At 43.7% G+C, this 13,593-nt stretch overlaps 1 protein-coding gene across 3 annotated transcripts in view; it reads right to left on the bottom strand.

Moving 5' to 3' along the window:
- Positions 1-11,333, bottom strand: part of SPIB (Spi-B transcription factor) — a 30,930-nt gene extending 19,597 nt beyond the window's left edge. For 2 of the 3 annotated variants that reach the window (XM_088455413.1, XM_088455414.1), the window contains exon 1: positions 2,929-3,031. In XM_088455413.1, coding sequence (XP_088311539.1) covers positions 2,929-2,951 — 23 coding nt within the window. In that variant the 5' untranslated portion in view covers positions 2,952-3,031. Of the gene's footprint in view, positions 1-2,928; positions 3,032-11,227 lie in introns of those variants that run through there. The other variant, XM_088455415.1, reaches the window with a different exon arrangement.
- Positions 11,334-13,593: the final 2,260 nt, after the last annotated feature.

Raw genomic sequence — 13,593 nt, 5'->3', positions numbered from 1 at the left:
AGTATTGGATAAAATGTCTAGGGCAGAATTTAACAAACTTCACCATTACAGTCCAGGTTTTAAGGATAACCATGTATGAGCACAGGTGACTTAATTAGTACCTCAGTCAATGTGATTTAACTTTCTGGACTCAAGCACGGATATCCTCGAAACCTGGACTATAATGGTGGAATTTGGGAAACCCTGGTCTATCTTCAGTTACAGCCCTGAGTGTCCCACAGATGAGATGTACTATGTATAATTACACTGTCAGTTTGTCACTAAAACATGAGCTATGAAGACAGTGACATTTATGCTGTGTCCACGGAAGTTCCTAGGTAGTTTAACTATATAAACAATTTATATATAAGGGGTTGAAAAGTGGGCCTGATTCAGCTTTGGGAATAGAGTAAGATATAGCAAGTAACTGTAACCCTGGACAAACCAAGTTGCAATGCAAGGGGAGCAAATGCATAATTTTTTTTGGCATGCAGGGCAAATACTGGCTGCTTTTGCATGTAGCCCACAAATGCTGCACAACTTTATTTTTACACTGCAATTTAGATTTCAGTTTGGACACCTCCCTCCCATATCTACATCTCTCTGCACATTTTACATCTGCCCCACCTGCAGTGCAGCATGGTTTTACCAAGATGTACAGTTACTTGCTATAGGTTACTCTATTCCCAAAGCTGAATCATACCCAGTATCCGCAGTGCAATATAGTTCTAAGGGGGAGATGTAATAAAGCTTGGAGAGAGATAAAATTGGAGATAAATAGCACCAACCAATCATCTTCTAACTGTCACGTTACAGGCTATGTTTGAAAAATGACAGTTAGGAGCTGATTGGTTGGTGCTATTTATCTCCAATTTTATCTCTCTCCAAGCTTTATTACATCTCCTCCTAAGACCTTTAATTCATGACCAGTTCTGTTTTCAGCTGTTTAGTTTCATTTTTCTCAGAAAAAATAACCTTTACACTTTTCCTCCATCACAAATTGGACGCCACTGTCAGTAACTGGTTTCAGCTATACTTTATTAGCCCCACACGTGTCTCTGTAGTTATAGATGGAAACTGCGACCGGACAGCGAACTAGACATGTGCGTCATTTACTGCCTCCTACTCCAGGACCATGGGGCGTAGAGTGACACCTGCCCACAAGAGCTGCCACTTTGTGCGTCTCAGCGCCTCCCCAAGGGACGCCATTTGCATAACAGAGAAAGGACACGCTACCACAGGAGCTACAGAAATAAGTCTGCAACACCATAATAAGATACATGCGCATACAATCACAGTATGTACTGTAGGCATCACAGATACTTTTATCCTCTGGAATCTGGAGTTGCTATAGATTGTGTGTCACCTACTTAACACAGTAGTAAATACATTGTCACCATCTCAGTGAAGTATAGAATAGATAGGTGTAGGAGCTATAGGAGTGCCAATGCGTATGGGCTTGCAACCCTTGTCTGGTATCGTCTAATTCAGTGGTTCTCAAACTCGGTCCTCAGTACCCCACACAGGTCACGTTTTCCAGGTCACCCAGCAGGTGCACAGGTGTAGTCATTACTCACTGACACATTTGAAAAGATCCACAGGTGGAGCTAATTATTTCACTTGTGATTTTGTGAGAGGACCTGGAAAACATGCACTGTTTGGACTGAGTTTGAGAACCGGTGGTCTAATTCATAACCTGCAGTACATGTAATTTTCCTGAGCAGTAAATGGGTTTTCCACCACTTCTAATATTCTAAATTCAGCTCTCCACTAGGGGGCGGTAATAAATATGTCAGAGATAAGTTATAACTAGATATCTCATTTGTACAACTTGTTTAAGATGCATTGGGACAATAAACTGTATTATATTCATCATTTATGGAGCAGAGACTAGAGTGTCATAATTGGTGTACTGTCGCTTCAGTTTTATATCAGTGGCCGACCCATGATGTGAGGAAATTGCTAACACCAACAAGTGATATAATTAAAAGATAAATATGTGTATATATATAGAGAGAGAGAGAGAGAGAGAGAGAAAGAGAGAGAGAGAGAGAGAGAGAGAGAGAGAATTATTTAACACCAACAATTTATACGTTAACAGATCTATATTATATATATATATATATGCATACATGTGTATTATATATATATATATATATATATATATATATATATACACACACAACACGTGTGTATATAAAGAGAGGGAGAGAGAAAGAGAGGCATCACTCAGAGAGCTTGTTCCAAATAGAAAAATACAATCCTATAATTCAATATTATTGCAATCTATATGGTTGCGCAGAAAGATGTAAATATAGAAATACAATATAGATAACTGGAAATGTAACAGACACCTCTGAGACTACGCTCATTCATACATTCTTAGGTTAATGTACAGCAAGATTTCACCTAATATTAAATTGTAATCTGCCAAATACTTGGCCACCCTGTCCGGGCCCTAAATACAATTTACCATTGTGTGAAGATCAATATTTTAGGAATCATTAATGTACCTGACATAAAAGTGGCATCTCCCTAAAAGTCATACTGTACAAAGTACATTCAGAAGAGCACAAAGAAAGGAGCTAAACAAAACTTTTATTTTCTGTAATGCAACATTCCAACAACTGCTCCATCCCAGTATCATTAACTTTATGGGACAAACTCCCCATGACTTGTTCTTTGCGGGAATTCATGTACAAGAATTAAAAAAAAAGCTGATAACTCTTACTATTATCAATACAAAACATTCCTATGTATGGCTACTTACTGCCACTTCTTTTAAGTCACGTAATGAAGTTTATGTCTCAGTACTACCGAGACTGTGGACACCAGTCCATTGGTTTCCTCGCACATCCCACGTGGAAATAGTTCTAACAAGTGACCGGGTATTTACCAACATTCAAAAAGTGAGAAACAAAAATCCAAGAGTGTAAACTGAGCACTTACTGTAGTGAATCCATCGAGAGCATCTTTGAGCAGGACTGGGAAGGCACCTCTGAGGGTGATGTGTGTTATACAGAATGATATAAGAGCTCAGCAACTTCTGTACTTTGTGGGATCCTAAGTTTTACCTGAAAATTTCAAACACTGCATGGTTTTTAAGTTTGACTTTGAGGGAGGGGCGATGATCTCAGGGTGAAATTTCCCTATTACATTTACAATGGGAGGAGCTGCCAGATTACACAATAGGCACCAGCAATTCTACAGTACCAATCCTACAGTGCATGAACTACTGCTGGCTGCTTACATGAATTGCGTACACATTTCTACATTGTTAATCCTCACTTAAAATATATTTAATTTATATACTCAAAAGTGATAATAGAAAAAAAAAAAAGAATCTATGAATTTGAATGGAACAAGTTACAATGAGCAAATCCTCCGCGTAATGGAATATTGCTGGTTCAAGCAGTTGGTTAAACAGAGGTTTACTGATGGTTCAACATATGTTTGCACAGCCAAAAAGAAAGAAACTTTCTGTGATCTGCTTGTCCCAGGGAATTAGGTGCAAAACTGTCATTCGCAAACATCTTAGCCGTGGCTTTGGTTGAGAATATTATTCATGGAAATTGCAGGCAGGGACTGATTTTCGGTTTTAGAGTTACTTTGCTATTTGATTTCGTTGAATGCTGGGTTCACAGAGAGCCTTGTTGTAGGCAATTCTGAATGGTTGCCATTGTCGATTTTATAAATTTTATGAAAAATTAGACAATTTTGTCAATTTGAACAATTTGGACGTTGCCCCTGGAGGAAATCCACATACTTAGGGGTATATTTACTAAAGTGCGGGTTTATAGAAGTGGAGATGTTGCCCATAGCAACCAGTCAGATTCTACTGATCATTTATCTAGCACCTTCTAGAAGATAATAGCTAGATTCTGATTGGTAGTTATGGGCAACATCTCCACTTCTAAGAACAAGCACTTTAGTAAATATACCCCTGACAATTAGAAAGTGGAAAGTGCAGGATCCCCCCAACAGCACAGAGAAGTGATGCGAAACCCCTAACGCAATGGGATTGTGATGTCAAACGCACCTTTATGTGAAATTATGTTTATTGATTCATTATATTGTAGTTTCCACCACAAACTGTGTTAAATGCTACACATAGCAGTGGTGTAGTTATTCCTCATAAAACTACATTGGAAAGAAATCTGTCCTGGGGAATGCTATACTGTCATAGGAAAGTTATATGGTTGTTATTTTAACCTTCGTGCGGCTGGAGATTTGTTTAAAATAAGTTATTATTATTATTATTATTATTATTATTATTATTAATAATAATGTTAGCATTAACAAACTCCCTAAAATTTGGAAGTGGAGTATTGGATTGTTCTTATGTTGTTTAGCAGTTTTATCTCGTTCTAGAACATGTCAGACTTGAAATATCTCAATAATTTAGGACCACATATAGATTTTGTTTTACAGGTGCTGATACCCATAGGAGTGAATCCAAATAGCCGCGACAATCTCATGGATCCGAGTCATTGCGGCAACAGCCGCACTTTACGGCAGCCCAAACTCACACAACCGTGCTCGCAGTCCCATAGGGCTCCGAGCAAAATTGTGCGAATTCAGGCATGGAGTGGGCCGCCAGGGGTGCAAGATGTGGTGCCGTTACTGGCGTTTTAATGCACCCTTTGCGGCCAATCAGAATGAGCCCATAATCTTATATAGCAATATATTTTATATTTCTTCATTTAGGCAGAATTTTTGACTATTAATTATAAACTCTTAACAAAATTTTCCAGTTGCAACTATCCCTTAGAGTTGTTTTCCACCTAAAAGAAAACAATAATCAGTAATACTCACCTCCTCCAGGCCGCCAAGGTCCTGCAAACCGCATAGAGATGGGCGTAATGTCAAATCATATTTTAACCTATAGTTAACTAGCTTTGCTTTAATAGAGGTTAATAAATAAAAGATAAAGTCTAACTGAATTACTTGCATGAGCACGAGACAGTTTTAATTAATTCCCTGATGGCAGGCTTGGGTTTGCTGTGTCAGCAGGCCTAGGTTACCAATGCAGAGGGGTCTGAGTGTGGGAAGTGAAGTCAACCCTAGTGCAATGTTACTCCTGGTTCTCAGACCCCCTTGTGCCCGCCATTGATACCAGGTCAGCACTGGTGCTCAGTTACCTCTTCTTTGCCATGGTCTCCTTTCTACCCAATGAGCCACGAGTCCTGGTCAGCCACCCTTGTGGAACCACAAACCTACTTTAGGCAGTACAGTACACAGCAGTGAGTTATAGACTTATAGTATATAATTATATGTATATATGATCCTGAATGCTGCATTATGGTGCTGGAACACATGTAAGCTTACTGCCAATTGTGCTGCACTGGTAGATAATCATGTGGGCACTCTGCTGGACTAATATATAGTCATAAAGGTCCTTGATGGGTTGGCATACACATGTGGGTGCTCTGCTTTACATGCAGAATAGTTATATGGGCACTCTGCTAGATTGCCACTCACTAATGAAATGATTTAACAGATTGTATTAAAGCTGGAGATCGGAGGAGAGAGAGGATGTACAATTACAACCCGCTAATGCCCTTTCTGGACTTAATGTGGCTAAGATGCTGAGAGCATGCAGGTGTTATGTCACTTATAAAAAACAATAAACACCGCTTTCAATCACATGTGAATTTGTCCTACAGCAGCAGTATCCCGCCATCCTCAATGCAGGGAGCCGCAACCCCCTTTCTGCACTGTGGCCCATTTTCTGTAAAATTGGCTTTTCTAAACCAGAGACGCAACCTATGGATCCTGTGCAGTTCCATAATCTGTTAAATGTTGCAACACATTCTATTGACAAGGTTTTGTTGCGTTTTAAAAGATATAAAACATTGACATTTCAGGCTCCAGAACAATGGAACACTGACACTTCAGGCCCCAGAAATGATACTTCATGTCCCAGAACAATGGAACACTGACACTTCAGGCTCCAGAACAATGGAACACAGGGTCACATGTCGATGTTACCAAAATGCGCGTGCGCGAGACCCGGACAGCGACAGCCAAGCTGTCGCTCCGGGTCTTGCACCAAAGGGGGCGTGCTGTTGATGTTGATTGACAGCACGCCCCCTTTGGTGGGCGTGCCGGGGGCGTTGCTGCCAGACGGATGCGTTCCCATGGGAACGCCTACCGTCTGAAGCCGGCCCCACTGACATCAGTACTGATGTCACTGGGAGTGATTTTGGCTCTGATAGAGCCAAAATCACTCCAGGGCTTGTGGCAGCGAGACCCTACCGCAGGGTCTCCGTCGCAAGCCCGATGGTCGCGATGGTCTTGACCATTGCGACCATCATCATGGACGGTCGCATAAACTGTGGGTGGTAACCCACAGCTATGCGAGCGTCCATAAGGCCGCTCCAAGTTGAGGTAGGAGGGCCCTGATTCAGAGCGAGCGCTCTGGTCAGAGCGTCCGGCTCTGAATCAGGCCCACTGATACTTCAGGCCCCAGAAAATGATACTTCATGTCCCAGAACAGGGGTTCCCAACCACGGTCCTCAAGGCACACTAACAGTCCAGCTATTAGGGAGGTTTGGAATCAGTGTCCCAGAATGATAGAACACTGACACTTCAGGCTCCAGAACAATGGAAAACTGACATTTCAGGCGCCAGAACAATGGAACACTGACACTTCATGTCCCAGAACAATGGAACACTGACACTTTCAGGCTCCAGAACAATGGAACACTGACACTTCAGGCCCCAGAACAATGGAACACTGATACTTCAGGTACCAGAACAATGGAACACTGCCACTTCAGGCACCAGAACAATGGAACACTGATACTTCATGTCCCAGAACAATGGAACACTGACACTTCAGGCTCCAGAACAATGGAACACTGATACTTCAGGTACCAGAACAATGGAACACATCATTTAGTTCCAAGAACAATGGAACACTGATGCTTGAGGTTCTAGAACATGGAACACCAACACATGAGGTACTAGAACAAATGGACACGGACTCTTGAGGTTCTATAACAGTGGAACACTGACACTTGAGATTACAAAACAATAAAACACTGACACGAGGTTACAGAACAATGAAGCACTGATACTAGAGGTACCTGAACAGTGGCGTAACTAGTGTATTTAGAGCCCAGGGCAAGATGAAAAACTGAGCCCCCCCTATCTGCGTGTGAGCAAAAAGTAGGCGTGGTCACATGCCACAAGGGGCGTGGCTACTGAAAAATGGTGCGTGTCAACATGACACCCCCCCGTTTCTCTTCACTCTGGGAACATTCCTTTCCATTCCATATGCACCTTAATGCCCCCAGTAGTAGTGCCCCTCTTGCAATGCCCACAATAGTAGTGCCCCTTATGCAATGTCCCCAGTAGCAGTACCCTATGTAGTTGTGCCCCTTAATACAGTGCCCCCAGTAGTGGTCCCTCTTAGGCAGGCCCCCAGTAGTGTTCCCCCCCTATGCAGTGCCCCCAGTAGTGCCCCTTATACAGTCCTCCTTATACAGTGCCCCCAGTAGTGGTCCCCCCTATGCAGTGCTCCCAGTAGTGCCCCTTATACAGTGCCCCCAGTAGTGGTCCCACTTAGGCAGGCCCCCAGTAGTGTTTCCCCCTATGCAGTGCCCCCACTAGTGCTCTTTATACAGTCCCCCTTATACAGTGCCCCCAGTAGTAGTCCCCCATATGCAGTGCCCCCACTAGTGCCCCTGATACAGTGTCCCCAGTAGTGATCCCCCCTTATGCAGTGCCCCCAGTAGTGATACAGTGCCGCTATACAGTGCCCTTGGCCAGTAGTGCCCCTTACATATATAACACAAGAAACATACAAACACAAATCACTTACCTCAATCCCCACTCCTGCCGCTGTCAGCTCCTCCGTCCTCCCGCACGGTACTATGGGAGAAACGTCATGACGTCTCTCTCATAACCCACTGCAGGAGCCGGAAGGCGGAGCTCAAGAGTGAGCTCCAGCCCGTCTCCCCCAGTGCGTGCAGCAGCCAATGAGAGTCTGTCTGACTCTCATTAGCTGCTGAAACACACATACCATGAGTGTACTACCCAGCGTCAGCAGCGGGTTGTGTGTTACAGTCCGCACTACACTGACTTTACCGTACCTGGACCGGGCAGGCAGCGTCTCCCCCATCCCTCGTCACCGATCTGACAGCTCCCAGGGCACGAGACCCAGCCAACCTGCCCAGGTTATGCCGCTGTACCTGAACAATGGAAAACTGATACTTGAAATCCGAGTACAATGTAACACTGAACCTTGTGGATCCAGAGAAATGGAACCCTGATATTTGAGGTACACTGACACTTCAAGTTCTAGCACAATTTTACACTTAAATTACCTGACCAATGAAACACTGATACTTCAGTTTCCAGAAAAATGGAACACTGATACTTGAGGTCCATGAACAATGGAACACTGACACTTGAGGTCCATGAACAATGGAACACTTACATTAGAGTTACCGGACTAATGAAACACTGATACTTGAGGCTCTAAAATAATGGAACTCTTACACTTGAGGTCCCTGAACAATGGAACACTGAGGGGCCTATTCATCATCGATAAATGGCCCAGTAACCTTGTGGAAACACTAGTTTCGGCATATTTTAGTTACTGGGCTATTCATCATCAGGGGTCCGACAGGACCCCCTGATATTCAGCAAACTCAGAAAACGTAAAGTTTTCGGACTTTGCTTCTGAGAACAATCCCCATCTTCAGACGGCGCTTGCTATCGTAGCCCCGCTCCTTCCTATGGGAAGGAGATCTGGGGATGTGAAGAGGGATCCGCTCCCTCTGCCGCCTTCTAAGGGACAGGGGCCCCTCTTACATCGCAGCAGACCAGCACACGCTGCTGTGTGCTGGGCTGCACTGAGAGACTGCTCGCGGATGCTAAGCTGCAGCCACAGCAGTCTCCTATGCCTGTGGGGGGAGCGATCAAACTGATCACTCCCCCCACTGGCTATGCGCCGGGCTGTGGGGCTCACAGCGCCCCCCTACCCAGCAGCGGCGCTACAAAAAATGCTTTATTTTTTTTCCTCCAAAGGGGGCGTGGCCACACCTCCCGTGATTAGTCCACGCCCCCTTTACCCGGGCCGCGCCTGCGCATGGACTCCCCGGCAGCTGTGCGCATGTGTGAACTCAGGTCACGCATGCTTAGCCGCACCGATGGGAGGAGGTAAGTAACGCAGTTAATTCTGTAGCTGCGATACTAACCGAGGGAACAAATGATGAATATGCCCCTGAGACTTAAGGTACCTGAACAATGGAACACTGACACTTGAGGTTCTAGAACAATGAAACACTTATTTTTGAGGTCCCTGACCAATAGAACAATGGAGAATGGATACCTGTGGGTGTATTTATGAAGCTTTTGCAAGTCACTGCTTCTCGGTCAGTTTGGCCTCAATATTTAAAGCAGCAAAATATGCCAGGCTTTGCTCTTAATATTACTGCCACTTTAAATTTTGAGATCAAACCTGCCACTTCGGAAATAGATGTACCTACATACATGCAGTCCCACATATGCTCATTAGGCACACCACATGCACCTTCTCGTAAATTCATGTACATCTTCTACTTTGTCCTGCCTGCCATCCATCACCTAGCTTTATTACATGCACCCAGCTCTTTCATCGGTTGTGTTGGTTGTTTTTAACTCTAGCAGCAAAACTGAGTTAAAAAAGTTTTAAAATAAAATTGAATAAAGCTGGCCACACACTAGACCAACTTGCATCCAACCAGCCAACTAGTTGATTGGTTGGAATGAAAATCTGGTAACGTATGGGAGCAACTGATGATCAGCAATTTGCTCCTAAATGCCAGAAAACAGATGAAAATGGTCGTCAGGCAAGTTTGTTAAATGTTTGATCTAAACCAGTGGTTCTCAAACTCGGTCCTCAGGACCCCACACAGTGCATGTTTTGCAGGTCTCCTCACATGATTTCTAGTGAAATAGTTAGCTGCACCTATAGATCTTTTAAAATGTGTCGGTGAGTAATTAATACACCTGTGCACCAGCTGGTTGAGCTGCAAAAAGTGAACTATGTGGGGTCCTGAGGACCGAGTTTGAGAACCACTGATCTAAACAATTTGTTCAAACAACAGTTTTTGTCCATTTTCAGGCATTTGGCAGCAAATTGCTGATTGTCATTTGCTTTCATACCTTACTAGATTTTCATTCCAACCAATCAACTAGTTGGCTGGATAGACAGATAATCTTTAGATGTGTGGCCAGCTTTATATAATAACTGCACTCATTTATTCTCTTCACCTTGGTGCAGATGCAATACCCCCTATCCTCCAACATGACCTGTTCCATTAGGTACAAAACACTCTGCTCCTGGACTTCCCACCTAATGTATGATTGCAGCCACCTGTGTTGAACTTTGTAATAGATGAGACAGGTGTTACACCACAGGCGGCTGCAATCAGAAATTAAGAGAGAAGTCCAGGAGCAGAGCATTTTGTACCTGATGGAATGGGTCATGTTTCAGGGTCTGTACCCCATGTTTAGGGTGAAAGGGAGGGGTGCAAGGCAGAAGTAACAATGTAGAGGGAGACAATGGTTCTCGAATGCAAAAGGTTTTCTAGATCCCTACATTTAATTGGCTAACCTTCCAGTTCTGCAGGGGACACAGCCCAGGCAGGTGATGTCTCACTGATGTAGGTAACTGTTTATTATATGTACTTGTCACTACTGCTGCACGTACAACCTTTTTAGACTTGCACACTTCCCACACCAAGCTGGCACTGCCCACACCAAGCTGGCACTTTTATGAATATAAGACAAATTTCAGGCACATAGGTCAGGTATCATTTTAGGTAATGTCCAATTTAAAAGTTACAGAGAAGTCCGAGTTGTGTACCACTCTTTATAAATCATGGGTTTGCAATGATGAAAATGCAACAATGACTAACTGCGGGCAACTCCTAATCCAGCCGAAAATTTCCTACAGCATGTGAGAAATTTAATATTCTTTCCCAGACTGAATGGGCTCCTAAGTGGTCAAGGCACCTAGGTGAATAAGGGGGGTATTTATCAAAGACTGCAGAGAGAGAAAATTGTGAGAGATAAAGCACTAACCAATCAGCTTCTAACTTACATTTTACAGGCTGTGTTTGAAAAAAAATGACAGGAGCTGATTGGTTAATACTTTTTCTCTCACAATTTTATCTCTCATCAAGTTTTAGTACATAGACCCGAAAGTCCGTTATACGTGCAGAAACTGTTTTTAAATAACGGATCCATTCACCTTTCCTGTCCTAATGCAGTCGCCGTCCATTCATTAAGCTTTTTCCTACAGGAAGGAGATCAGGAGTGTGAAGAGAGATCTGTGCGGATCCCGCCTCCTCCAGCCATCGCTGTGCACCTATACTCACACATGTGCAGTAACGCCTCTACTAATAAATAACAAAAGCATGACTGCTGGGGATCGAGGGATAAATGCTTTTCAGAGCAGCTGTCCCAGCACTGGAGCAATTCTGAATTGCTCCAGGGAATTTGTGCCTGCGACTGCAAATAGCGGTGAGCTAAATACATCATTTGCCTAGGGGCCATCCCATGTTAATACTGAATAGGCCCCCAAAGTGAGCTGTTACGCTGCATACACACACAACGATTTAGTAAATAACGGTTTTAGTAAACGATTTTCGTTCATTTTTTCAAGGGAAAAATGAACGAAAATTGTTTATTTACTAATATCCCTTTTCCACCAAAATTCCGGGTCTGACCCGGAGTTGGAACAGGGATCAGACCCGGAATTTTGCTGGCGCCGACTCGGGATTTTCACCGTTCACACCACAGTCAGGTCTGCATAGACCCGGCTTTTCCGGAGTGAAAGTGGTCGTTTGGAGATGACGTCATCTCCAAGCGCCACTGAAGCCGGACCAAACGGCTGGCTTGCGGCGCACTGCAGGTCATCAAGACTTGGAGTGCGCCATACATACAGCAGGGTTTCACGGGCTACGCCCGTGTTACACCCTGCTGTTTACCTGGGTTGGATTGCCGGGTCACACGACCCGGCGATCCAACCCTCACCCCTTTTACACCAAGGAGCTGCCCGGGTTAACCCTGCAATAACTCGGGTTATAGCTCCGGTGTAAAAGTGGTATAAATGTAATGAACGTTTTTTTTGAACTACAAGCAATTTTTGCATATTCCCTTACTGAAAATCGTTGAGTTGGTCAGTCTGACTGAACTACAAACGTGAGCGCGCATGAACGATGATCAACTCAGAAAGTGAACGATTTTTTCAACGATAAACGATATCATTATCGATAATCGTTCAAAAAATCGTTACGTGTGTATGCATCTTTATACATCCCTAATTATTTTTCTCAGATTTTTTTTTCCTCCTCATTAGATAAATCACAATGGGCTTCATGATCAACCGTATTACAGCTACAAGGTAATGACAGCACAAATAAGAAAAATAAAACACCTGCAACATTATGTACTGTAACATTTATCACAGCTGGGTTGTAATGATGAACAAATTGCATCCAGTAACAACACATGGCTTCTGTTTGTCAATGTATTTGTCTCAGCAGGAAACAAGCAGTGAGCCATACAGGGGCGAGGTGCTGTGCCTATTGCAGGATGGTTAATTATGAAATGTAATTGCTGGTCAGACAGCAAGACCCCTGACTTCCTGCCTCTCTGGTGGCAATCAGCATGACAAAGCTTAGTATTTCTTATCTGCTATTTGCATTAATGGGAGATAAGGGTGTAGGGGGCGGATTTGACACATGTAGGTTTACTGCCAATTCCTACCCTTATTAGAATAATTCAGGTAATCCTATATCACCTGTGACTTACTCTATGGAGCCCACTTTGGCTTAACTGTATACATGGTGATAAAAATTGGAAAAAATGTACCTACTTTATGAAGGCTGTATTCTTTGGGCCCATTAACAATGATACAATAGCCCCTTTAGTACTCGCTGTCATCCTATTAACAAACAGATTTAGGGGAGAATTTATGAAGCAGCAGCTTCTGTAATTTGCCACTTCCCGGCGGGTTGGAAGTGAGTATTTTAAATGGCACCAGGTGCCGTTTTAAATATGGATCCACAACCCGCCGGGAAGCAGCGCCTTGCAGAAGCCGCGACTTTGCAACTTCTCCACCTAAATATAAGATCTCTAAATGGCGAGAGTGATGCGGTCCCCATTGCCAAGAATGGGGACCCGGCAGCATTTCTTGTTTCATCGAAGCCTTCCAGGCACTGTTAGGTCCCCGCCAGGTTAAACAGTCATGCACATGGCAGACTGCCAGTCGCACATGTGTATGACAGAGTAGCCCGTCACTACCAGCGTTATGCTGCCAGAAGCTGAACAGAGGACCCAGACGGCTAGGAGGACATCGCTGGACCTCGCCGGAGGGGTAAGTAATGATGAATACCAGTGGCACATTTGTTTGTGTCAGTGCCATACTATACGTATACGGAATATGCCGCTGGTATTTAGATTTGTTAATTAGTGGGGCCCTTTGTTTTAGCACCAGGATAGTCTGTCCAACACAAATCAAGCTGGTGCACCAGATGTGGAACTGGAAGGAGCTAAATGCATCATATTAAAGGTATAGGATGAGACTCCGCCAGCTCTTAGTGCAAAACTAAT

The sequence above is a fragment of the Taudactylus pleione genome, unplaced genomic scaffold (assembly GCF_031769625.1).
Source record: "Taudactylus pleione unplaced genomic scaffold, aTauple2 ptg000655l, whole genome shotgun sequence".
Lineage (NCBI taxonomy): Eukaryota > Metazoa > Chordata > Amphibia > Anura > Myobatrachidae > Taudactylus > Taudactylus pleione.
Note: the sequence above shows the minus strand (reverse complement) of the source record. Positions and strands in the feature narration are given on the sequence as shown.